At 44.5% G+C, this 26,415-nt stretch overlaps 1 protein-coding gene across 8 annotated transcripts in view; it reads right to left on the bottom strand.

The window, feature by feature from the left end:
• PRDM15 (PR/SET domain 15) overlaps positions 1–25,857 on the bottom strand; it is a 38,854-nt gene extending 12,997 nt beyond the window's left edge. For 2 of the 8 annotated variants that reach the window (XM_055802117.1, XM_055802121.1), the window contains exons 1-15: positions 25,741–25,857; positions 20,604–20,649; positions 17,173–17,266; positions 16,027–16,180; positions 14,095–14,347; positions 12,785–12,907; positions 10,100–10,198; positions 9,094–9,324; positions 8,253–8,388; positions 6,384–6,565; positions 5,661–5,755; positions 4,642–4,729; positions 3,075–3,242; positions 1,392–1,486; positions 181–312 (exon numbers count right to left, since the gene is read on the bottom strand). In XM_055802117.1, coding sequence (XP_055658092.1) covers positions 181–312; positions 1,392–1,486; positions 3,075–3,242; positions 4,642–4,729; positions 5,661–5,755; positions 6,384–6,565; positions 8,253–8,388; positions 9,094–9,324; positions 10,100–10,198; positions 12,785–12,907; positions 14,095–14,347; positions 16,027–16,180; positions 17,173–17,266; positions 20,604–20,640 — 1,887 coding nt within the window. In that variant the 5' untranslated portion in view covers positions 20,641–20,649; positions 25,741–25,857. Of the gene's footprint in view, positions 1–180; positions 313–1,391; positions 1,487–3,074; positions 3,243–4,641; positions 4,730–5,660; positions 5,756–6,383; positions 6,566–8,252; positions 8,389–9,093; positions 9,325–10,099; positions 10,199–12,784; positions 12,908–14,094; positions 14,348–16,026; positions 16,181–17,172; positions 17,267–20,603; positions 20,650–21,479; positions 21,744–21,765; positions 24,692–25,740 lie in introns of those variants that run through there. The other 6 variants (XM_055802120.1, XM_055802122.1, XM_055802123.1 and 3 more) reach the window with 6 other exon arrangements.
• Positions 25,858–26,415: the final 558 nt, after the last annotated feature.

Raw genomic sequence — 26,415 nt, 5'->3', positions numbered from 1 at the left:
AACAGAGCCGTGGGTAAATCAGAACACAACTCATGTTAAGCTGCTGTAGAAACATCACTGCGCAGAGTACATAACCACTGTTGTATTGCCAGTATGAACACGTGGCCGCAACAGTCTCAATATATTGGTACGTTTACATGTCTGCCAAGTAACTTTTCTAATAAATTATTAGCACAATACCTTAAAATGGACATGAATGTGATCTCTCAACACATCCACCCTGAAAAATTTACGTCCGCAGATTTCACAAGTGTATTTCTTGTCTCCATGTGTTAAAAGATGTTTGTTCATATTGCTCCTACATGAAAACACCTAAAAGAAAAGAAGAAGGAAGGAATGGTTTTTGTATAATGTCCATCAGGGCTGGAGTTCTTTACAAGCTATCCAGTGGAGAGCACAGAACATATTTACTGTCCTGTTTCATTCATTCTGGCCACAAACATGTAGGGGCTCCTGTTATCCAGCCAGCAGGTTACCCCAGAAACTACTGGCACAGCAAAATACAGGTGTACAGTTCCAAGGAACTGACTGAAATTGGCTGTTCATCAGAGGTGGACTTCCAAAAAAGCTGCAGCAGAATTACACAGGGTAGATTTAGAAATATTTAGTCTTTATAATGCCTTTTGAATCATGAATGTTCCACCTATCTATAAATAGACACATCCACAAAATCTACCTTCATTGATATGTAACGTATCTGAAGTATCAAAACCAAAGGTCTACACACCAACTTAAGAGCTGCTTGAGTATGTCTTGCACCATGAATCATTAGACATTTATAAAATCACTAGTTAAACTCACAGTCTTTGTACCTGTGATAACAGCAACTTAATCTCATGAGTGTTAAATACCCAAATGCAACAGTGCCATGACTACACCATGGAATCACAGTCAACTCCAACTGTTTACATTCCAGAAGAAAAGCTTCACTGTAAATAACATGAGCCATGAGATTTCACTGACAGACAGTGGCCATGTTACACTCTACATTGTGCTACATATCCTGAAAAGTAGTTTTGTTCTTATCTTTGTCCTGACAGCTGCCACCATGCATGGCCACAGTGAGCTTGGATGTATAATGGAGCTGGGCAGTTTAAAGAATAACGTCGTGGCTGGATGGCGAGGCTCGCTGGTAACAAGCCACATGCCTGTCCAAGCTGCGAGGTAATCTGACTTGGCATATACCTCAGTGCAAGTAATTTACCTCAACCTTTTGGCAGGCTGTGTTGTGGTTTAGGTAGGCTGCTGTTGTGGTTTAATACATGGGTGGCAACTCGTTATGCCACGGTAACTCATTTGGAGGAGCTGGGTTGAGGCACACCATACCCCTGCAGTATCCTTGCAGCTACAATGCAGAGCTTCACATGGCACATGCTGGCAAAGGTGCCTACCTTCCCACACACAGGGCATCCCGAAGGCTCCTTTTTGTAGCGCACCATGTTTTCCGTGTTGTGCTCAAAGTCTTCTCTTTTCACACGCCTCACCCCTTAACAGAACAGTCCCCATCAAAAAAACAAAACAAAAAAAATAAACCATGGTTTTCCACTCCAATCTGCATGCCCTTTCAGGTGAATACTGTAGAGAAGAGGATCATTTAGGATCATGGGAAAAGCCTCAATGAAGAATTTAGTTGCTAACAAAAGGATGATTTCTAAATTAAAACGGTGCCTAAAGAATATAAAAGCAGTCTGCTGAACTGAGTATTATTGCTTATTGTTCAGCACACCAATCATAAAGTGTCAGAAACCAGGCACAGATTGTCAGCACCCGGAAACAGGCAGATCTAGTAGGCCTTGGCACTTCAGTCAAATCGCTGGCCCAGAAACTTCCCCTTGCAGTCTCTAATGAGAGGGGCAACCACCCAGCATCATCTCTAATGCTCAATGAGAATTTCAGATCTTTCTCTGCTACTTTCAGGAGGGAAGAGGGCTGCTGTGCTGTAACAGCTAAGCAAGAGATGCCTTGCCATTGCCATTCAACCCCTCATCCTCTAGCTGTCCTCTCATTTATGACACAAAGGTCTGAATCACAAGAGAGGCCAGTGACAGTCAGCTATGTCCACAGTACAAAGTTAGACAATCTGGCTGCTTCTTTAAAATCACCTCTGATTTCATATCTAGATTTTATATCTCTCTCTCTATATATATATATTATATATAGATTTTACATATAGATTTTATATGATTTTATATCACTAGAGGTAAGAATACATATTTCAGATACCTACCATCACTCAGGTTTTTCCAGAGTCTTTGAATACCTATAAAATCTTTAGATGTTTAAGATTTTGAACAGTGTATAACCTCTTCTTCATACTTAAGATTTTGAAAGATATCATCATACAGCATTTGATTTATACTATTTATACACTAGTCATTTCCAGTTGTACATTGCAAGTTAATTATCTGCCTTCAAATTTTCAAGTTACCGCACCGTTTTTTTAAATAGAAAGAACAGAATTAAAGAAAGAAAAAGATTGAATTAAAATCTGCTAGTCTAAACTACTGTATAATAAGCCAAACAACTTCCCCATGACCATTAGTAGCACTGGATCCAATCACATGAGGCTGAAAAAAAGGGTAGGTGCCCCTCCTAGAAAGTTTTTCATAGAATTAGATAACTCCCCTCCAGGATCCATTATTATTATGTTAAATAAATCATAGAATCATCAGATCATTTAGGCTGCAAAAGACCTTTAAGGTCATTGAGTCCAACGATTAACCTAGCACTGCCAAGTCCACCACTAAACCATGTCCCTAAATGCCACACGTACAGGTCTTTTAAATACCTCCAGGGATGGTGACTCAACCATTTCCCTGGGCAGCCTGTTCCAATCCTTGACAACCCTTTCGGTGAAGAGATTTTTCCTAATATCCAATCTAAACCTCCCCTGGTGTAACTTGAGGCCATTTACTCTTGTCCTTCATTTTGCTGAAACTTGCTATGCCAGATCAGGTAACTGATAAAAAAAAATGACAGCTAGCATACAGAAGAATATGATACACAATCGTTTCCTTAACCTTCCCACCTCTACTGCCATTTCAAGAGTAGTAATTGATCTGCAGCATACTTACCTTCCAAGTGTCGTCTTTGATGGTCTAGCATGACATCCTTCCGGTAGAACATCTTATTGCAGATTTCACATGCAAACTTCTTATCCCCATGTTTTTTCTTGTGTTTTGAAAGATTACTGTTTGTAGAAAAGAATCTGAAACACATCTCACACTGGAATGTCTTGTCATCTGTCAGCAAGAGAAACCATGCAGTTCTTTACAGACGAAAACAGGTTTTGTATGTTTGTGAGACAGGTAATTCTTCTGTTAGATCTGAGGAGTTTTAAGCTATAACCCATCATTGTATGGACTAAGGAGGGAAATGCAAAAGCTAAGTTTTTCTTCTACTTTAAAATTTTTTTCAAAGGCAACAAATATACATAATCCTAACTTGAACATGGAATCTAGCATTGTAACTTCCTCACATGGGCTACTTCCACTGTGATCTAGCATTCATTAAAATTATGCTTGGAGTGGCTTCTGTTACAATTGATTCAAGTTTTTAATGTTGGTAAAATCACTACACATACAGCAACATAGCATAACATGAACAGCTGTGTCTAAGCACCAGAACACTTCTGCCAGCACTGGCTTCTAATACCAGCCAGTACAGAATACTCCAGAAGAAAGTATAAAATCTCAAAAATATACCATTACATGACGATAGGCCTATGGGGAATTTGTTTTGTATTCAGTAGTTAAGACTTTTCTTGGAACATGAAGGCATGGTTCTGTAGATGGAATCTGCCAATGCTACAGCAATCACAAAGAAGTAACTGTTTCATGCCTTGAAGAACAGAGCAAAAACTGCTGCTCATTTTGGTCTAAAAGCAAAAATGAGCTGCTGCCTTTAAATAAAATGAATACCGAGGTTACTTGGCATTAGTTTCCATTCTTCATAAGGCTGAGTTTTCACACAGCCTGTACCCTCTTGAAAGGAACTGAGAAAACCTTCTTTGAATGGTGCTGTAAGGGGTAACTACCCAGGTGATTCTGGACTGACAGTTATCATGTCAGTCATGGGTCCATAAAAGTAACCAACATGTCCTTTTCTAAGCATAAATCACTCAACATAAATAATACGAGTAACAACAAGGGATGGCTATGGGAGGAAAGGACAGGTTGTAGTGATACTAAGAAAAAAAAATCTAGAGAAACTATTCCAAGTATAAAAAAAACCTAAGAAAACTGTAATTCCAGAAAACTACAATCAATCAATAGTACTGCTCCCCTTTCCAGTTCTTCTGTTACAGATAAATGAAGTGAAACTTAGTTGCAAAAAAGAAAATTAAACCGAGATGGTGACAGGGTATCTGTGAACATGCAAATGAAATACCACTGAGGATATTAGACAGGTAAGCAGGAGATACTAAAAAAAGCAATATATAAGTGGATGTGTTGCTCTACAGATTAGTGGTTACACTTATCACAGAGTTTAAGGGAAGCAGGGCAGGTTGCTTGTTGTGATGATGACAAAAACCAAATTCCTACTCCCCTTCTGCAGTTTCTATGCTGAGATGGATTTGTGGATGTTCTCCCAAAATGGAGTAGAGATGCCAGAGGAAGTGGAACAATTAGCCATTCTCACCTGTCCTGCAGTTATGGAATTCCAATGCACTTTCTATCCGAAAGGCCTTTTCACATGTGCTGCACTTGTATCTGTACTCACTGTCAACCTGAGGATTGCAAACAGTAAATGTTCAAGCGGGGAAAAAGTCAAGTCACGCCTGACAGAGAAATTGTAAATCTGAACTACTTTTTTTTTGTTGCTGTTTTCTGTCTTTTCCCATTTTTCTTCCTTCAACAGGACATTCAAATACACATTGATGCAAAATTCTGACACTATATCATCCTCCCATGTTCCTATATCTGAGCTCTATTAAAAAAAAAAAAAAAGTAGATCATGCCCCTGTGTGCATTTAACAGTCTTCCTGACAACCCCTGGTCCAACACAGAGACAATTTTTGAGAAGCAGGATGTAATCTGACTCATCCTTCAGCTCCAGAACAGATGCCAGCAATCTGAGAACTTAGGACCTTGATGCCAAGTAGCAACAGAAATATTTTCTGATAAGGCACCACTAGAGGCATGTTTAATATTTATATTGGCAGCAGCACTAAAAGGCCCTCACCAATGGACATGGTGCTGCTGCTGTAAGCACTGTAGGTTTACACACATGTGTGTAGCCCTTAACGACACAGCCTTTACCCAGAGAGTTACGCATGTCCGGTGGGGATAAATGCAACAGAACAAGCAAACAAGACTGGAACAATCCTATACAGTACCATAAACTGAAGTCAGATCTCACCTCTAGATCATACAGGTCCACCTAACTCCAGCTTGTCTTGCTGTAAATGATGCCTGAAAACAATATTCTATAGGAAATTCGGACACAAAAAGGAGTTGTACACTCAAAAGCACGTCCACGCTTTGCAAATTCATCAGCTGTTCTAACAGAAGATGTTACCTCTCCCTATCAGTCTTGTCTCACTTATTCACACAGACATCTACCCAAATATAATTGACCCAAGCTTCCCAGCTAGCACCTGGAAGCTCACTACATTTTCACCTAACCTCAGAAAGAGCCCGCTAGTCATTTACACTCACTTCATTCCTGCTGTGCTTGTATGAAACATGCTGCTTCAAGCTCTCTTTACGGCTGAACAGCTTTGCGCATTCCTCACATTTAAATAGTTTGTCACCTGAGGGGATCAATCAAGATAAAAAGAAAGTAGTCAGTGACTGATAATATCAACTCTAGGCAAGACAGGGGAAACCAAAGCACAAGCAACAGCAAACAAACAGGCTAGTGATGAGAAACTTCAGTAATACAGGAGATCCAAGTAGCGGATTTTAACCTTTTCCAACAATTTTGTTTGGTTCCCCCACCCTTTTTCAGTGATTATTTTTCACAGAGTACTTTGTAGTAGGTCACAGACCCCTGGAACTTTAGCTCACAAGCTAAAATGCACTCGGGTGACATTTACATAGCAATGTTACCCATGTGCCTGTGAAGGTGGGGGGGGAGATACATATGTGTATATTTAAAGGCAAGAATAATTCTGGAGAAAACATCACGTCCTTGCCCTTGCTTAAAATATGTACCTAAATTCAAGCTCCAAATACTCTTAACTTCACCTTTCAACTATTATCTTCTCATGCTTTGTTCTGCATAACTAAGAGTTTCCTAGAGAGCGTTAAAAAAAAAAAGAAAAAATAGCTCTCTTCAAATTGCGTATCCCAGTATCTAACAATAGCCTAGTTCCTTTACTCAATGGCGGAGCCAATGAGAGACAAAATCAATACACAAGCGAGGTAAAAGCAACCCACCGTGAGAACGGATGTGCCTGCTGAGGTTGCTGCTGTTCTGGAAGATCTTACTGCAGATACTGCACTGGTAGACTCGCTTATGCTCCCCAAGTTGTTTTATCAGCTTCCGCCGTATACCATGTCTACTGGAGAGAATTAAACTTCTTTTGAGGGACATGGTGTTTTGGTGATGAGCAAACCTACTGGATTAGAGAAAGAAAGGCAGGGACTGAAAGGTATCCCACAGGTTGCAAGGAAGAGTCCCACCAGCTGGCTAAAGCTAAAGGAGTGTTATGCTCAGCTTCTGGCAGGAGGGAGGGGGCCTGGAGCTTCCTCATTGCCAAGGTGCCCTCCTGGCCATCCTCTGGAAGCAGCAGATGTCAGAGCGCGGCTAACTCCAAATTATCTTCACCCAGCACAAACAAGGAAAAAAGCAGCAGCCCACCAGCCTCAGAGATTCTCTTTGCAGGCTCCTCAGAGGAACATAAAGGAACTGTTCTGACTATCCTCTGAAAACATTAGCACTACTTCAGCTTAGAAAGCCTGGCAGGTCGCATGCAGGAGGAATATGGTAAGAGGGCAGCAGGGTGCCAAGAAGCAGTACTGTTCTATTTCCCAGCACAACCACCTGCTGGAATGCATTTTTGATGGCTGTGTATCAGCTAAGAACTTCAATATATAGCATTACTAGCTAATTTTGAAAAATCAAGTGCTTTATTATACAAAAAGAATTTTAAAAGCCGGTTTTATCAAGACAAAACGACATTAAAGAACCTAAATTGATCAAATATATTTAAGGGTCTCCCTGAGGTTCTAATATACTGAAGCTTTCCCCCCCCACTGCTCTAAATCGGAAGTATGACACACACAAATCAACATGAAGTCATTCATATGAGTTAAGACTGCTGTCTCACAAATGGAGTTCATTACCCAGTGTGCACAGAGCCAATCTCAGACACAGAGCCAAGATACCATTTATTGCATGTCTGTGCAGAGACGGGTGCTAGGTGGTAAATCCACAAAGCTGGCACACCTCTTAACACATAGTAAAATTTCATATACACTTTGAACAACTGTTTACAATTATGTTCAGTCACACTTAAATCTCACTAGTTCTTACAAGCCACATCTCCATTTAAAGGCACAGAGTTCTTTTTCACTGCACATGTTCTGTGGGGAGGGGGCTTTTTTTGCTCGAGGGTGGATCTTTTAGTATGCCGATTTGGACAGTTATAGTTCAAGTATTTCTGTTTGGTCTCATCAACCATTTGGTTCTCCTTGAGCTTATCTTCTTATGCCCAGCTTCATACATTTACCGTGTCTATCCCTTCTCCCAAGGCCACTTTCTACCAACTGTCTGTAACATCCTCTGTTTTTCAGACTCTCTCTTGCTCTTCATTATAGATATTCATATATTTTGTCTAAAGTTCAAGTTAAATAACAGACTGGCCTTCTATTAATCATGTATCTGCAAGCTGGTCAACTACAAGATGAAAAGACTGAAAAGTAATAGTGGTTAGCATAATTTTTTTAGCAAAGATGTCTTTTCCTGGTTTACCACCAACATTCAACAGGAGTAGTGTTTCACCTTGCAGCTGCAGGAGGCTTTTGGAATCACACTGAACAAAAGCAGTAACATGACAGAAAATGAAATTCTCGTTGTTTATGCTCCAAAATTCTACCACCAGTACCTCACCATCTGTGCACCATCTTCCACTGCACACGCCATCCTTGTGGCACTCAAAGGCAGCTCTTGTAGCAGCAGCAGCATTACACAGTTTTACAGTAATAAGAAAGAACATCTGTGGGTCCAGAAGTCGAGCAGAGCTGTTTCATGCTACATAACCTTAATTAAGCCTAAAAGGAAATTCTGCATCCCAGAACACTTACTTTGTCACTGAACTGATGCTATTTGTGGTGCTAGGCATCTTTCCTAAAACCAATTCCATAATCCTCTCTTCTGCAGCTGAAGGCAGGGCCACCTCTTCTGGTGGGACCTCAGTTACAACATCTGCTACACGTTCCACTAGAAACACATCATAAAAATACAGTGTTAATAGTTAGAAATATCTAGATTAATATAGATAGATAGAAAGAAATCAAACCTCAAATGCAGAATTTGTAGCGAGATGTGGCACCAAACATGTTATTTGCCAATGACGAATAATTGATTGCTAACGAGTAGGTAGTACTTGCAAGGTAAAGTGGCTACTGAACGTCAAGTAAAATGTAGCCAACACCTCTTAAGAAGGCATGATTTCTTACCTTTCCAACCTATCACTAAGGGGTCAGTTGACTATGCACCACAGAATTTCCTGCTAGAACTTCCCCTGAAGGAAGGTGAGGCCCTGAAAAAGGCCCCTTTCAAGAATAAACTTTAAGGTAGAGAGAGGTAGGTATCTCCTCTTCAGAGGGAGGATGCTTTCTCTCCTGTTCCTTCTTGCAGAAAGCCAGGCAGGTCTCTCATAACCATTATTCCGTGTTTCTCTGTGCCTCTCTATTACTAAAACCGTCACAGAAGAATGCAGGTTAATTAAGTGTAGGTGCCGCAACATTTAGTATAGACAAGGCCCTCCAAAATAACTAACAAAGTTTTCAAATCATCTGCTTTAGTGATCTAACTAAATACCTCCATCTTGCCTCTGTGCTACTTTTTAAACCTTTCTGAGAAGGCATCAATACAGACATATGTGGGGATATGTGCTTAGCATTTTCTTAAGTTTTGTTTTACCTGCAGAATCTTTCTCTTCAGCAACGACAAGAGGTGCTTCCGCTTTTGCTGTTTTGGGCTTTCTTCCCCGCCTGGCCTTCCTCCTTGAGTCTGTATCTGCACTGGCACTGGCTGCATCACAAATCACTGGCTGATCCACAGGGGGACCCTCTACAGCTTTCTCTGCAACAGCCTCATTTTGGCTGGTTTGGGGGGCACCTTTAGCTTGTTCCAGGTGACTCAGTAAGTGCTCTGGGTGGATGGGAAAGAAAAGAGAGTAAGGAGGAAAGAAGCTCATTAAATACTCAAAGGGATAGATCCAGCTGAAGCCTATCTATTGGGTCAACCTCACTTAGCAGATTCACCTAAAATTATTTCAAAAGTAGTCACAATACCTTCCTAAATAAAAGCATACAGTCTACTAAACATTGAAACAATTACTCAGAGGGACGGATTATTTTAAGAGATTTGTTCGTTATCACTGCAAAAAGGCTGTGCTCCCTAATAATGGACACATTTTTCCAAATGCCCACATTACTTAGCAGCCCAAGTCTCCTTTTCAAAAATTATTCATCAAATGGTCAGAGCTCTTAAATATTTTAAGTTCTTTTGAAAAGTGCATAAAATAGCTGTAAATTCAATGCAGTAAAAAAGTCTCTCATTATCTTTACTAAATCTGTGCCATAAATACCAGACAGACAATATCACTAAGTATAAGCTGGTATCACTGACCTTATACACTGCTCATGCTGTTCTCCATCCTTGATATTCCTAATCCTCACGTCATCTTCTAGACAACAGTTTTATTTTAGATTCAACATCACAGTTGTTTCCTCAGAGACTGACCACTGCTATATCCAAAATATCACTGTTCTACCTACCCTTTTTCTTAAAGGAACACAAAAATAAAAAACTTTATCTTACTGCATCATGGATGGGGCATGGCTTCACAGTGTCCTGCTCTAAGAAGAGCAGAATTGTCCTGATGCTTCTCAGTACTCTCTCATGAATTTCTAGCACTTCTTACCTGTCAGCAGCTGAGGCTCTTGGAAAGCAGATGAACACACTTTACACATCCACTGGCTGGACTCTGCTTCTGCAGCTCCACTGCCTTCCGAAGCGTTCACTAAAGTCACAAGAGGAAATACTGAAAATCTTTGAAAATGGGAAGGTGGTAAATCCCTGTAGCTTTGTTTATCTTGCAATAACTCCCCAAGTATCACAAGTTACAATTTAAGCAGTAAGAAGCACACAGGGGCAGCTGGGACCAACTCAGGATTTTCCAAACATGAACACTTGAAACATCAGATCAGATGAAAAGTCAGAACAGAAACTAGATGATGCTAGGAGAGAGAGTATCAGTGTTTTTGTAAAGTCCTGAGAGTCTCTTTATCACTTTCTAAAGAACTGTGATTATCAAAGGCACAATATAAAGCAATTTTTAGCACCTTTAAAACCAGGTTACCAGTCCTTTTCTGGGTCAGCTGAGGACAAAGCAGGAGAAGCCTCCTGGCTCTCTGTGAAGAGCATTGCAGAGTAAGAGTATTTGGATTAACAGAAGTAAGGCTGAGGACAATGAAAACCTGGGTTTGAGCAGTTTCATTAAATAGATTTTCTATGAAAACACCATATTAATGTTTTAATTAATGTTATCAGCTCACACCAGATAAAGAAGATCAAGAAGAAATTGGGGGAAAATGGAACTGGAATAAAAAACAAAAGAAAGAGGAAAATAGTTACTCTGTTCATAACTTATTGTTTTTAAGTCCTTGGATTATATGTCTGAATTTGTCAAGAGGATCTGATAAATCTGGACTGGTTCAGAGATTTTTTGGTACACACAAAACTGAATATTCCACCATCTACAAGATGCTTCCAGAGGAGGAGGACAACACTGAAATTGGCTTAGGTGAATGGCAACACAGGAGATTCAAACTGTGTCTCAGTTTCTGCCACAGATTTCCTGTATGATCATTAGGAAGTCATTCATATCTCTGTGCCTGAGGACCCAATCTGTAATGGGATGATAAACTTAGTTCCTCCGTTTCAGTGTTGGCTCTTTAACAAAAATAAGACTTTCTCTGAAGCAGAGGTGGTTCCCTGCTACAAGCGTTCTGCAGTACAGGGGTGTGATCTCATCTGTGCTGTAATAAGTAAATAAAAAATGACTAGACAATTCAGCACCAGAAATTCCTTCTTCACAGGCTACAAAAAGGACTTATCTTCAGAGCTCTGTCCAGAAGGACAAAACCAGCAAACCTAAACCCCAAGGCTCTGCATAGCTTAAAAAAACCCCAACAAGATTAATAAGCAACATGGAAGCTACTGTATCTGTCTCATGGAGTTTCAGGCTAATAAAACTGAAAAAGCACTATCTGCAAAACTGAAGTCTGTCTTGGAAAATTGTCCCCGACTCCACACTTCCCTTGCTCCTTTAGCTGCCTCAGGCAGAAACCTAGAAACCCTAGCTGTGCACTGGGTTTTCCAGGAAGAGTCAGGTCCTGTTTAGGTTCCCACTTGTTCGGGCTTCCAGGACAGCTGCAGGGCAACCAAGTTTACTTGGAAGCACAGGTCTGGCAGTTGGCAACTGCTTTGTATGACTTTAGGCAAACAGTCAGAATTAAGAGAGGCATATTTTGTTTTAGAAACACCAAAACACTACATCAGTGGGAACACCTTAGGGTTGCCGAAGTGTAAGAGGCAGCATTTTGTTTCTATTGAAGTCAGACTTTCAAGACAGTAGGATGCAGGAGAGGCTGTTCAAACTCTTCACAGTGCAGTACAGTCCAGTCACCCATGCTCCCCGGAAAAATCAATGATGCCAAACTGAAAGACAACCCCTCAGTCAACTTTATATTTTAGCTATGACAGTATCCAAGTTAAATCAATGGATCTTCTGATGAATTCCGCTGTACACATCTCTCTCCTCCTTTTCTCCTGGCTGCTTTTAGTATTAGTAAGCAAAATTTAACAAGATAACCTTTTCAAAGAATAAACCCAGAATTTGTACTTTGATCCTGTTCTCCACCCTACACACTAGGAGTTTCCTGTTAGACACGGCAATTCGTGTTAAGTAGGTTCTTAATTTCATTGTTCCACTTATCACAGAATACGGAGGTGGGGGGCACATTGCTTCATAACTGACCTTGAGGATCGAGTTCCTATGACACCTCTAGTTATTTCCTGAGCCATATGTTCTTTTTGCCAAGAGTATCTATTGCTTATAAGTTTATCTAAATATGAATTCCTGTAATCTAGAACAGTCTGAATGCTATTAGGCTTCTGCTATTATTTTAATTTGGGGATGACCAATGTTCTTGTCATTTCCAAACAGTTCTTACACTCACTCATGGTCTCATGTTTTCTTCTAGAGCCTGATCATTTAACCATTACACTTTGCACAGAGTATCTGAAGATTTTCTTTGGAAAAGGCCCCATCCCAACAATAACCACCTCCAAAGTCAGGAATTGAGGTTTTCATGAAAATCATCTGCCTAAAGGTTTATTTGCCCCTCTGTCATTTTTTAACCTGCATATGTATTTTAAGCACCATGCCCATGAAAAGAATAATCCAGTCTTTCAAATCCTCTCTAAATTAACATTTGCTGAAAGTTATATAACCATAGTATCTACATAGAAGTGCTACACCTAACAGCTCTTCAGATCTATACCTGTCCTCTGCCTCCCTTACAAATACCATAATTTCGCATACCTGCTGGATCGGCTGCTGGTATGCTGGATTTCTTCGGTTTTTTATGGGGGAAGACAGCAGACGAAGGTTTTGAAGAGATTTTATTCCCCTCTTTATCAGACTCTGTCACTACCAAGCACATATCTGTGAAGAGGAAAAACAGTTCCTTTACTTTCCAGACCTTTGATTCTCTTGCTCTGTGCTGAGGGCAGTAACCACAGTCAGAAAATTTGCCCTATAGCAGGCCTACAAAAAACATTCTCCTGCAAAATCCTAAACAGGACATTCTTATGCCTGAACCTCATACAATGTGCCTTTCATATTCTGGACTGTAAAGTGAAAGTGCTGAACAGAGAAAGCAGGATGTACCTAAACAATATTTCTAAATACCCATATACATAAAAATACACAAATAGGTTAAACTAAAGAGGAAAAAGATGAAACCTCTCAGTTTCAATACCAACTGGAAACAGCTTAGAATTCAGAAACCTGTTAACTGCACTGATTCAGCTGTACCACGTAAGACTGTGCTTACCATCAAGATGAGCCATAAAGCATGCTGATAGCAACAGCCTCTCCTCAAGCCATTTGTCACCCCAAATTATACTCAGTGTAGCAGTAATACCATTCAGGAAGTACTTCCAACTCAAGAGCAGAAAGAAAATACCCTTGCAATGCTAAAGGATCACATGCCTTTTAAATGTAGAAATGCAAAAGTTGAAGAAAATGAAGGGGCAGAGGAACAAAAGACTTCTAGCAATTCTAATTCAGATTCTAAAATATCTGCTGCCTTTTTTTGACAATGCACAAGCGATCATGTGGAATGGCAGTTCACTCTTGAGCTTATCTTATTCTAGTGGGTCCCACGTAAGGCTGCATAAGATAAAAGTATTTTTTTAAAACTGTGTAACAGTTTGAGCAAAACCAAAACATTTTCACTATTAAAAAAGAATGGCTTCTTTAGCAAATCTGGGTATGCCTTTAGACTTACACTACACTTGGGTTCCTTTGCTCTTCTATCCAGAAATGTTGACGCAACCACCAGTTCTTTAGATAAGAACTATTTACCCGGTTTGTTCACACTGAAGAGGCTGATTCATCAACTAGGCCATCCATTTTCAAAATCTCAGATATACCATGGTGAAAAATGTAGAATCTATGTTTTTTTCTTGTAGTGCAACCATGTACACAGGTTAGCCTGACTCTAAAGGCTACCAAACTCAGGGTCATAGCCTATCTGATAAACAGCACTGCCAACTACAACAGTTTGGCAACTATCAGTCCCTATCAGGACTGGGCCCTTAGGAAGGAAAAAAGGCCCCCACACATACCATTGGCAATACTAGTGACCTGCTTCAGCACTGGCTTTTCCATTTTTTTGGCGTAAAAAGCTGCATACCACACTCGCAGCTCAGTTCCTGGTGGGATGTCCTGGGAGGTGGTGAAGTAAATATCATTGTCATGCTGGAAGGCAGTTAAGTTTTGATGCTCGTATTCGGTGGCTGGTCGCACCATCATCATCCAGTTGCAATCATCTTCATTTGAGGTGTCAAAATATACCAGGGGCCCATCCTTCTGGAACACCTGCCAAGCAAAATATTTACGTAATAAAACCCTAACAAATAGTACAAAGTTAAGAAGAATTTTTATTTTCTGCTTTTGCAATGGCTCCCATTCAATGTACATCAGAGACAAAGAAAGCCTCAACACTTGCATCAGGCATGTTTCATATATCAGTCACATCTACAGATGAGTAAGTCTGAGAGACTACTGGGGCAGGATGGAAACAAACTGAACTTCGATCCTAAGAATTCTTGCTATAGCCACCAGTTTCTCAAAAAATATGAATGACTGAATACAAAAGAATGGAGGGGAATCCAAACAGCATGCTGTGAAACACTCATCAACCCAAGTCACATTTCTAAATTTTTACTTCTGCGTTAGGTATTACTGAAAACTAAGAGTTAATTAAATTTTTACCATAGCATTTTTCCTACCAAAACTGTCAAGAGAAGAATAAAACAAATGCAAGACAAAAAAAATATATTCTGCACATTCCATAAACCTAATGCATATGTCACTCATCAAGCAAATACAATGACATTGAAGAGACTCATTTAAAACAACCGAAATTAACTACCATAGTCGTCTCTCTTGTATCATCACATGCAGAAGGTGGAAGATAAGCAGTTTTGCTGACTGTATCCTAGCCCTATCTCCTACAAGGATGTTCACTTCAAACATGCAGAACAAGCCTCTAGTTTGGTTCTTCTGTATTTTCAGAATCACAGAACGGTCAGGGTTGGAAGGGACCTCTGGAGTAGTTCAACCCCCTGCTAAAGCAGGTTCACCTACAGCAGGTTGCACAGGATCACATACAGGCAGGTTTTGGATGTCTCCAGGGAAGAAGACTCCACAACCTCCCTGGGCAGCCTGTTCCAGTGCTCTGTCACCCTCAAAGTAAAGAAGTTTTTCCTCATATTCAGATGGAACTTGTGTGTTTCAGTTTCTGCCCATTGCCCAGAGAGTCTGGTCCCATCCTCTTGATACCCACCCTTAAGGTATTTGTGTATCTAGAGGACCAGCTCTCTCAGCCTTTCTTCATAAGGGAGATGCTCCAGTCCCCTAATCATCTTCATAGCCGTCTGCTCAACCCTCTCCAGTAGTTCCCCGTCTCTCTTGAACCAAGGAGCCCAGTGCTCCAGATGCAGCCTCACCAGGGCAGAGTAGGGGGGAAGAATAACCTCCCTTAACCTGCTGGCCATGCTCCTCCTAACGTACCCCAGGATCCCGTTGGCCTTCTTAACCATGATCCAGCAGTGTGCCCTTACGACCAGCTTGCTGTCCACCAGGACTTCCAGGTCTATCGCAAAATGGTTTCCAGCAGGTCAGCCCCCAGCCTGTACTGGTGCATGGCGTTGTTTCTGCTTAGGTGCAGAACCCTACACTTGCCTTTGTTGAACTTCGTAAGGTTCCTCTTCGCCCAACTCTCCAGCCTGTCAAGGTCTTGCTGAATGGCAGCGCAGCCTTCTGGTGAATCAGCCACTCCTTCCTGTTTTGTATCGTCAGCAAACTTGCTGAGGGTATGCTCTGTCCCTCCATCTTGACGATGCTTGTTTAGCTAGTCCATGGCAGGGCATGCCTAAAAGGTGTCCCAAATAACGCCCCTACACACATTTTCCCCCCCCATAGTGTCAGATGGCATAAATTCATCACAGGTAAAACTGACTCCTTGTTACTGCTTTTCATGTGTCATGTCTTACCTTTAGGGGGAAAACTGATTCTTTTTCCAGCTTGGCAACTCTCTTGGATTCAAATGGGCCAAACTGGGTACGCTTCACTAGCTGAGTGAGAGCAAACACTCCTTCGGTCCCATCTTCCAATTGCCTTATCTCCAAATTAGAAGGCAGAGATGATCTAAAAATTGAAGAGAGAATTGAGGGAAAAAAAAAACCCAGCTACACATGGGACAACACTGCCAGAAGCCATGGAAGAAAGAAGTCAACATCTATTTCTCCCATCTCCAGTGACAGCAAAGTGTTTTGATCAACATACCCTAACTTCCATGAGGATTTATAAACAAACATAGAGGAAAACCCACAAGCAGCGGAAGAGGCCAAATCAGTGATTGCTTGAAAGCGCTTCACTCATGTAAGTCCAGGGACCTGATGGGTTGCACCTGAGGGTGCTGACAGAGCACTCCAACACCATAGTGAGACTATTCTCTATTGTCTTGGAAAGATCATGGGCATCAGGGGAGGTCCCCAATGACTGAAGACAAATGTTGCACCCATCTTTAAAAAAAGCCAAAAGGATGATACAAGGAACTACAGGTTGGTCAGCCTCACTTCAGTCCCTATGAAAATCAAGGAACAAGACCTTTTGGGAGGCATTTATCGGCTCATGAGGAGAAAGTGACTGGAAACAGTCACTCTGGATTGATTAATGGCAACTCATGCCTGACAAACTGTTTGCCTTCCAGGATAAACAACTTGGTTTGCATAGTGGAGGAACTACCGAGGTTATACCAAGCAGGAGAACAGAACCATTCATAAGAATGAGAAATTCTCATACACTTCTCTAAAACTAATATGGTATATCTGAGGAGGGGAAAAAGTTGCAGGTACTTGACTAAGACAGAAGACATCACCCCACCTGGCACTATCTAACTTTGTGGCAGAAACCTCAGCAAAGAAGCCAAGTCCCGATGAGCAGCAAGTTGTTTTTCGGCTTCAGTTCAGTAAAGCACTTAAGCGTATGCATCAGTTTTTCTATTTAATCAAGGCCACGTGCTCTCCATACATCGGGACTTCATTTTTCAGCTGTCAGCGTGACACCCATTAAACAGCAAATGCGTTTTAAAGAACTAACATGGGGGGTTAGTCAGAAGTAACATAAACGTTCCTTACCTTGCCCTGCTCAATACAAAGGAGTCTTTGACTGTCACCACTGGGCCCAGTTCTGGACACTCTGAATCATGGTACTGCCCACAGTCCTCACACCCTGCAAGGAAGCAGACAGCGTACAGAAGGGTTGATGGAAAATACTTTCACTGTAGGACCGCTGCCACCTCCTTTCAAAAGCCAAATACAAAACCAAGCACCAGGCAAAGTACGTACATACAGAGGCAGATGTTTGTTTATATTACTTTAAAAACCATGTATAATTGAACAAGTTGATAGCTGGCACCTCTAGGTGAGATAACACACACCATGATCAGTACTGTCCAAATACAATTGTTTAAATTCTGTTTCAAAGGAAAATAATTGCCTTGCATCCGCAGTCAATATTCTACTTAAAGGTGGCATTATTTGTCAGGTAAAGTGCCATAACATCTAGCAACTGAAGAAAACCACATTACCACCTTCACCAGAACCCAGGCTTTCAGAAACAGCTTGGGTAGCATGGTCATTTGAGCACCAGGAGGCATAAACTGAGTACCAGCAGTGGGACTGGCACAGGGCCTCGACAGGCACAGCATACTGTGGGAACCCAGCTTTGCCTGGAGCCATGCCTGGCCCGCTCGTGCTCCTCACTCACAGCGCAGGGAGAGATACCTCCAAGATACCTTCTGGTGCCTTTCCAAACAAGCCAGCTGGCTGCGCAACACACTTTGGCCACTTTTTAATTCACGGTCAGCTTACCTAAATTAACTTTTAGTTTATTAAGTGGCTGTAAATTAGTCAGAACTGAATAGTTCCTAAGGAACAATTTCCAGACCAAGGTAATTTGAGGCTTTCTAAAATAAGCCAACTTAACAGGATTTCACACACATACACATTGCTTCACTGTGAAAAACAGCTGTCAAACTGCCCTGCCTGGTCAGCTACTAATGCAGCTTAAGAAGAGATCATCACATAAGGGTTATATTCCTATAGCGTGATTTTCATCTGAGCTCCACACTCACAAGGGCAAGTGAGGTAACTTCAGTAAGGATGCAAAGTTATGGTGGTTATGCTTTGTTTGGGAAGAGAACAGGACAAAAGCCATGTCATTCCAGGGTATGTCCCCTCTGGCAAAGCTACTCTGTACTCCTAACTGGAAACCTCTCCCTTGCAGCATCTGTCCCAGTGAACTAAAAAAATGATTTATTCTAAGACATGGAAAAGGGATCCCAAACTATAATGCACAGCTCCGTGTTGCTGCTTCTTCTGGCAACAGAACAGCTTAGCAGTGAAAATCCAAGCTGGTTTGTCAAATGTATGTGGTGTAACCCCCAAGCCTGGCTGCTGCTTCCTGTACAGCTGTTTGTGATGCCCTCTGGTGAACCAAGGAACGAAACAATCAGCTTTTCCCATCAGTTTATTTTTCAGTTGAATGAATTTCGCAGTCCAGTTTGCTGTACAGCAGCAGATAGCTGTATCGGAGGAAAGGACCTGCAGGCATGTGCTATTCACATAGCACCAACATCAAAACGAAGCCTACAGCTGTCCCACACTGTTTACTGTACCACTACCACCCTTAGGTGGGCCTGTAGCTCACACTGAGCTTAATACTGCTGAAATAATCTGGGCTACATACAAATTTCCAGAGAAGGCACAGGAGCCACAAAGGAATGTGTAAACCAGACTGCTGAAAAGAACTGGATTATCAACCACAAAGGGTTATCATAACCAATGGGGACAGGAAGGAATAGCCGGAGCGACAACTTCTTAGAAGGGCTTTGCTGCCAAAGGAAATTAAGCACTTTGTCATTCCCCTTATCTTTTGACCGCATCTAGGCGCCCCTTACTTCTGCAAAGATAGCCACTGCACAGGTTCAACAAAGTGCACACAGCACTATCCAAAACTACATGCAAGAATAAGCTACACATTCCTCTCGCTCCTTTGCAAATGAATGATCATAGTGGGGGGAATACGACATTGATACTGTGTAGTATGCCTCTCAAAATCTAAGGGGCACCTTACAGCAGACATACCCCCAAGGCTGTTATGCTCACCATATGTGACACTTTCAAGAGATTACAGCCACTAGAGAAATACAAAACTAAGCATGGGACAAATGGTAAAATACCCTGGGGGGAGTATATTCACAGACTTCTATCAAAAAATACTCAAAAACTCTCTTAGGTCTATGAAATATATATTCAATTATGCTAACTATGGGAGTGCATAGTATCATTTACAACAACTTATTTTTTCAGAACAAAAGCAGTTCCCATATCCCATGGAAAAAACTTACAGAAAGCACAAGAAAGCTAAAGAAATGACCGGTCTCCCCACTGGAAGGGGGAAAACCATGTTGTGTGACACCTTCTTTCTGTACAAATTAGGGTGTCACATCCTAATCCCTGTTGCTATCCTCCAGCGTCTTTTTATGAAGTGGAAGATAAGGTAACTTCACTACTGGTACCTGCAACTCAGCAAGATTGCCTACTGAGTCAACACTATTTTTGAAAGAAACCTGGTGAATCTGTGGTGGAGGGAAAAGTGGAACTTTCCAGCATAGTTGCCATAAGGTTAATGTACAGCTGTGGAGCCATCAGGAGTAAAAGGCTGTGGATCCATACGACCGGTGATGTATGCTTCATTTTGCTCTTCCAGATAGGTTCCACAGTATCTGGGTCCTCTCTGCTAATTCAAGCAGGTGAGTGGACTCTGCTTTTTTCTGTTGTGACACCAGATCCTACATATCCAGGCTGGTGAAAAAAGAGAAGCTGCAGGGGCTAGTATGCCACTGGGAAACATGCCTACTAGCCAAGCTCCATCAGGCATGGGATACTGCCCACCACAGTCCCTGGGCACACCACCGCTGCAGCCTCTCTTCACATGTCATGACCCCACAAGTCCAGATGCCAGGTCACTGAGCCCGACGCAGCATACAGGGCTACACAGAAGACAGACCACAGAGCTGAGCTGCATGAAGCACTGGCCCAGGGGCACAAGAAAACACAGTGAATGCCATGAGTGAAACTCGTCAGGGCAGTCGGTGCATCTCCAGCTGGGCTTGTCCAGAAAGAATAATGAGCCTGCACCCTCCTGTGGAGCTGCAGATCTTCAACTCAGGCTAGAGGTCAGAGTTCCCCACAGACACCCCTGGGTGCTAAAGCTGGCTGTATAAATGAAAGGCTTAAACTACTGTCAGGCCTTCAATCTCACTTACTTCAACCATTACAAATCTATTCTGCTAACTCACGTTCAGAGGTCTCTGTGTTTGCCAACAAAACTGGGAGAATGTGTATGCTTAAAATGAGCAACTTTCTCTCTACTCCTCCATAAGCTGTTTGAGCCTCTTTTACATAAATATTTTCCTAAATAAAAACTTAGTCTGTTTTAGTCTTCAATCATTCTGAGTAGACAGGTCACATCATGAAAGTTAATTTTCCCTTTTAATACTTACAAATAAACATAGTCTCATCACTGCCATCTTCAGCCATTTTTCAAACCTGTCAAAATACAAAGACGAAGTTAGTTCTGGATGACTTTTACCTTCTGTATTATGGAAACACCCCTTTATGGACTAATGATGCTGACTGGCCCAGAGCATACCCAAACACATTACTGCCCCTCCAGGAGTATCAGTGAAAAGTTAAAGGAATTGAAGTTGCTAAAAATCCCCCAGTGACTGCTGTATCATTACATGTATTGCTGAAGTCACTACCAGGAAGCCTACATGTCTGCAGGTTCACAGCCATTTCTCGGCGAGGCCATGCTGCCTCATGCCATTCCCCATCCCTTCCCTCACCAACCTCCAGCCACCCCTGTGTCCCCTGCTATAAGCTCCCACAGAGCCTCAGAACGAGCAGAGCGAGGGGACTAATCCAGGCCAGCAACAACCGCTGCAGAAACAAGGCCCATTTGGTTCAATGGAACATTTTATTGAACAGTAGTTTAAAAAGTTATCTATGAAGGGTGGATTACTTAAGACATTAATCTTAAGAACCTAAAACCTGTAGATACGATCACAGATTTCTTTCAAAGGCAAAGCTATACTGTGGTAAAGGGCGTCAGAAAACCTGGAAAAAATCCAGTCTCTGTCACTGACCTTCCATGAATGGTAACTCACCAATTTACTTTCACCCATAGAATAAGGATAATCTATATTCACTTACATAAATCAGTTTTGGAGGTATGCATTAAAAACTTGCATAAACACTATCTATTGCTCCTCAATGATGTCTAGACAGTCTAAATTATGGTTGGCAAATAATCTGATTATGTGTGGCTAAGATCAGGGCACAAGCAGAATCTAGAAGATAGTTTTCCCTTTTCTAACCATGACAAGGCTCTCCTCTTCCAATAATCAATTTTCCCAACGCCCAGTGAGAGGCAAAGCAAGTCGAAGATCATGACCCAGAGCTACGACAGAATGAGGCTGCAGAAACAGCAAGCACATTGGTCAAGAAGAGAACAGGAAGGAGTAAGAGACTGAACCCATGAGGGGGAGTAGGACAGGAAGGGAGGAAACATGACCAAAGACACACCAAGCCAGCTGAGCCCCCTTGGAAAAAAGATAAAGCATGTGCTACTGTAACAACAGAAGCAAAGTTAAAGATACACACAAGCATGGCCGTTACTCAGCATCAGTGTAGAAGCAGGACTTCCCGTTAACAAGTTTATTCTTGACCACTGATGCTTCAGGCGCTCTGCCTGGCTGGGCCATGGATATGCTTCAGGCTGGAGCCTGGAGCAGCAGCTACTTCTGCACAGGTACCAGCTCTACTGACTTCTCAGCGCAAGTGAAGTCCCTGTCCCACACAACCCCTTTCACCGTTTCAGGAAGGACTCTGTACTTGTGTCAAATCCGATGCTAAAGCTACAATGGCACCTGCACATGCCAGGAAGCCGTGTCTGATAAGCAGCAGCCAGCTGCACCCATGCTCCACTCTCCCTCAAGCCTCCACCACAAGCAGCAAACAGGTTCCTTCACCAATCGGCAGGATACTCCCAGTTAGCAAAGGACAGTCCACCACCACACAGAGATGTGCTGGGTGGACAGCCAGGAAGTCAACTGATGGGAATATAAAGGGGCACCTGGTCGCTGAGGCTCTTGCCTCCTGCTGCTCCGTCATCTAAGCAGCAGCCTAAGAAGGATTTTGGCCACCAAGTCTGGCCACCCTAGCATTCCCCCACAGCCCATTCCAAGCCCTACCTTCCCCAACTCCACCTAATGTCAACAGCACGATCCCTCCTAATACCCACTGCCCCAATAAGGGGCCAGCATTGTCTGTGGCACAGGCTAGGCCTTTCTCAGCTACAGCTTTTGGGGACTAAACTCATATAATAAAGCATTTATACAAAAGTCCAGTGCTGAGCACAAGCAGCAATTCAGGGAATTTCCCAAAAGTTCTTTTTCTGAAAGCACTGACAATGCAACAGGTATTTAGGGAAACCCAGAGTACAATTGTGCAAAACAAGCCACAGAAAGCACATTGTAGGCTGATGTAAAAAATTGTTCTGTTTTGCTTTTTAACCAAGATGTACTGAGGATGCTCTGCACTATTTCAAGAGGTGTATGTCCAGTTATTTTTAGATAGGTTGTTTCCTGACAAGACTTTAATCCTAAATATGGCTGAATTAACAAATAGTCTTCTTGGTCAATGGTTCAGATATGCAGGGGACACTGCAGCAAGATGAGCAATACTGCTGTGTGACCTGCTTGTCAAAGGCATTCTCTTTCTAGGACTTTCCTGTGTCACATTCTTCACAAATAACAGACTGATGACATGCAGTATTACAGAAGCAGCAACATCAGTCTTGTTTTAGGGGCCATCAGACGAGAATAGCAACAAAGGGGCGGAGAAATCATAGTAGCATAAATGTTGTTCAAGGTGATGGGGAGAAAACGTAAAGGTCCCTCAAACACACCTCGCGTAGTTGGTAAGGACACTACATTACAGCTATTATCTGCATTAGGGCAATTTTCATTTTTGCAGCAAGTACTTCTGTTTTCCACATCACAACATTTCTGATTTGTCATGTGTCTTTCCTATGTTCAGCACAATGACCTGCTATGCTTTGAAATAAACAGGAACAGGTAATGTATTGTCTATCAAATAAACTCACACCTCAACATGCAAGTGCAAAAAAAGAGGACCACCTTGCATTAGTATCTGCACCTTGTTACAAATTCTCATGTGGTCCTTTTTTCCCCCCCCCTCCGTACTTTACTGAAAGCGTAAGAAAGGAAGAACTGCCCCAAAATGGCTCTAACAATTCTGCTTTGCAGACACATACTGCTTCTCACTCGTAGGCTTCAAAACTCACAAATCTCAACTGTATTTCCCAAGAGTTTTTTAAATAAATGACATTATGCCACCCACTCTATCTGGTAAATGCAATCACACAATGGCCACGCTAGCTCACATGATAGCACTGAAGACAGACTTCAGAGTTTTTTACCCTCATCTGCTGTTGCTCTGACCCATGTCTGATTTCCTTTTCAATCATTCATATCAGAAAAATATTCCATGAAATTAACTCATCCTACTGCATGCAGTTACGTTCTTGTCTTGCAGAGGTAATCAAAGCTTCTGGGAATACCAGATACTTTTATATAAACCAGAGACCAATCACCAAGCAGTGAATAATCAAGTGAAAAGCTACGTAGAAGAAACTAGACCACAGGTACAAGGCCTCATTCTGACAGCAGTAAAAAAGCTGCTTGTATAATTAACTGAGTGACTTTGTGCCCAGTGTAAAGCACACAGCTAAGCACACAAACTCCAGCTGCAACACAGGCCTCTGGACACTTTTGGCGGGAACCCAGATGAAGACACGGAGGGGCTGCGGTGTCACAGGTATCTGCCTGTGGAGCATGATGTGCTGCAGTATTAGTGTCGGGGAACCACCTGAGCTGTAAGCTATCCAAAAATGTAAGACCGGGTGTAAAAAACATACCTTCCCCTTATAATCTGCTGAAGAAAGAAATCGGGTTTCAGTGGTAAGTTGAGTAATTTTGATATTGCAAATGGATTTAAAAAAAAAATAGTTAAGAAGAATTAAAAAATAAACCAAATCCCTAAAAAAACCTGTATTTGAATTTAATGACCAACAAAGTAAAACAGAAGTTTCCCTTTCTTCAGTTTTCCATTAAAGTTCTAAAATGGGCTTCTGCTAAGGTGAATAAGTAACCAGAAAACACAAGAGGATGGTTACTGCAAATACACATGTGCAAGCAGAACACGCTTAAAAATACACATTGTCATCTTCATAATGTAGCCTAATTTGTTCACGCTACTGTTCGAAGTAATCAGAAGCTATCTGGCAGAATATCTGGTAAACTACGTTGAGACCTTGTATCCACACAAATCTACAACCACTCCATCAGTTATTGTTGGGAAGGGGGAGGGGGACAATTTCCACAGCAGTAAGGGGAAGCACAGTAACAGAGCGGGTGCTGAGTTCACACCACCTGCCCTTCCCAGCGTTGCAACCTCACGCTGCCCAGGCTGAATAAAGCACACGCGAAGTTTAATGAACGCGAGCAGAAAACGAGCGCATTGCAGAGGCCGTGTCCGCGGGGAGCACTGCCGGCCGGGGCTTTTCTTCCTTTTGTCTGGCAGCGAACGCACCGCACCTTCTCCCAGGCGGCGCGCACCCGGAGCCCGGGCAGGGCCGGGCAGCGCCGCCGGCCCCGGTTCCCAAGCTCGGGGGAACCTGCCGCCCCCTCCCCCGGGGTTCGCGCCCTCACACCTGGAAGCGACTCCCTCCACCCCCCCGGGGCGCTCCTCGCTCCCGCGGCTCGGCCGCCCCGCGGCGACCGCAGCCCCTCGCCCCGGCTGCCGCCGGGGAAACGCCGCTGCCGGCGGCACCAGCCCCAGAGGGGCCGTTTCCCTCACAGGGCCCGCGCCCGCCCCGGACCAACGGCCTTACCGGCCGAGCCCCGCCTGCGGGGACACCCCCCCCGCCCCCGCCGCCGTCACACAGCCCCCGCGCCCCGCCGCCACCACCCCCCCCAGCCCGCCTGACACGCTGCCGGGGCCGGCGCCCGGCAAGGCGCAGCCCGGCGGCGGGGCCGGAGCCTCCCGGCGCCGCGGGGTGCGTGCGTGTGTGCGAGCGGGGCCGGCGGGAGGCCTCAGCGCGGGCACGGCCGGCGCTGAGTGGCGGGACCGCGCCGCAGCCGCCAGGAGCCCGACGGGCGGCGGGCCCCGGCCCGGGATCCGGGAGCGGCTCCGCCGGGTTTTGCCTCGGACCCGCCTCGCCCCCCTCGCTACTGCCCTCCCTCCGCGCGCCGCGGCACGGCCGCTGTAACAAAGAACAGGCGGCATGGAGGAGGCGGCGGCGGCGGAGGAGGAGGCGGCGGGGCCGCCGCCGCCGCCACGCCGGGAGCCGCCGCCGCCCCGGGAGCCCTCGCCGCCGCCCCCGCCTCGGCCCCGCGCGGCCGGGGAGCGGCGGGGCGGCGAGCGGAGGCGCGGGGGCCGAGCCGCGCGGGCCGGGCGCGGGGCGGCGGGGCGGGGGTCCCGCGTGGGGAGTGCCGCGCGTGGGCCGGGGCGGGGTGGGGCGCGGCGGGCGCGAGCGCGGGGGACCGGCGTTACCTGCTTGGGGAATGGCCAGACCCGGATCGGATCCGGACTCCGGGTTCCGATCCGCTCCGGAAACCACGCGCCACCGGAAACCGGCCGGGCCGCCCGCAAAGCACGGTGGGAAGCGTAGTCCACCGGCGGCGGGGAGGGCCGCGCGGCCCGGGCCCCGCCAGCGGCCGCCGTCGTTAGCGGGGGGGGCGGCGGAGGCACAGTCCTACTCCCGGCGCCCCCATCGCCCTGGCTCGTCCCTGCCGGGGCGGGTCTGCAGCGGCGGCGGCCGGGCCTTCGGCACCGCGTCCCCGGGGTCCCCCCCCCAACCGGGCCGTGCGACACCTGCGCGAGGGGCGGCCGCCCCCTCCCGGCCGGCTGCCCCGTGCTGCCGGCGCGGCGCCTCGGTGCCGGGCGGGGCTGGAGCGGGAGGGCGGCTGCCGTCGGGGGTGGCTCCGCAGCCGGGCGGCACCAGCTGGGTTTTCCCCTCTCGCCCGGACGGTGCCGGCCGCCGGCGGGGTGTCCCAGGAGCGGCCTGGCGGCGCGCAGGAGCCGAGCAGGCGCACGGCAGGCTGCCGGCGCTGCCACTTCCCCTGCTAACCCCTCAACAAGCACCTGAGCGCCTGCCTCCGCGCCCGAGCCTCGCCGAGGCCAACGGACAGCGCGCCCGAGCCCCTCCGCCTGGTTGAGCAGGATGTT

This window comes from Falco peregrinus, chromosome 4 (assembly GCF_023634155.1).
Source record: "Falco peregrinus isolate bFalPer1 chromosome 4, bFalPer1.pri, whole genome shotgun sequence".
In the NCBI taxonomy this organism is placed as follows: Eukaryota; Metazoa; Chordata; class Aves; order Falconiformes; family Falconidae; genus Falco; species Falco peregrinus.
The sequence above is the reverse complement of the archived record's forward strand: the minus strand, read 5'-3'. Positions and strand labels throughout refer to the sequence as shown.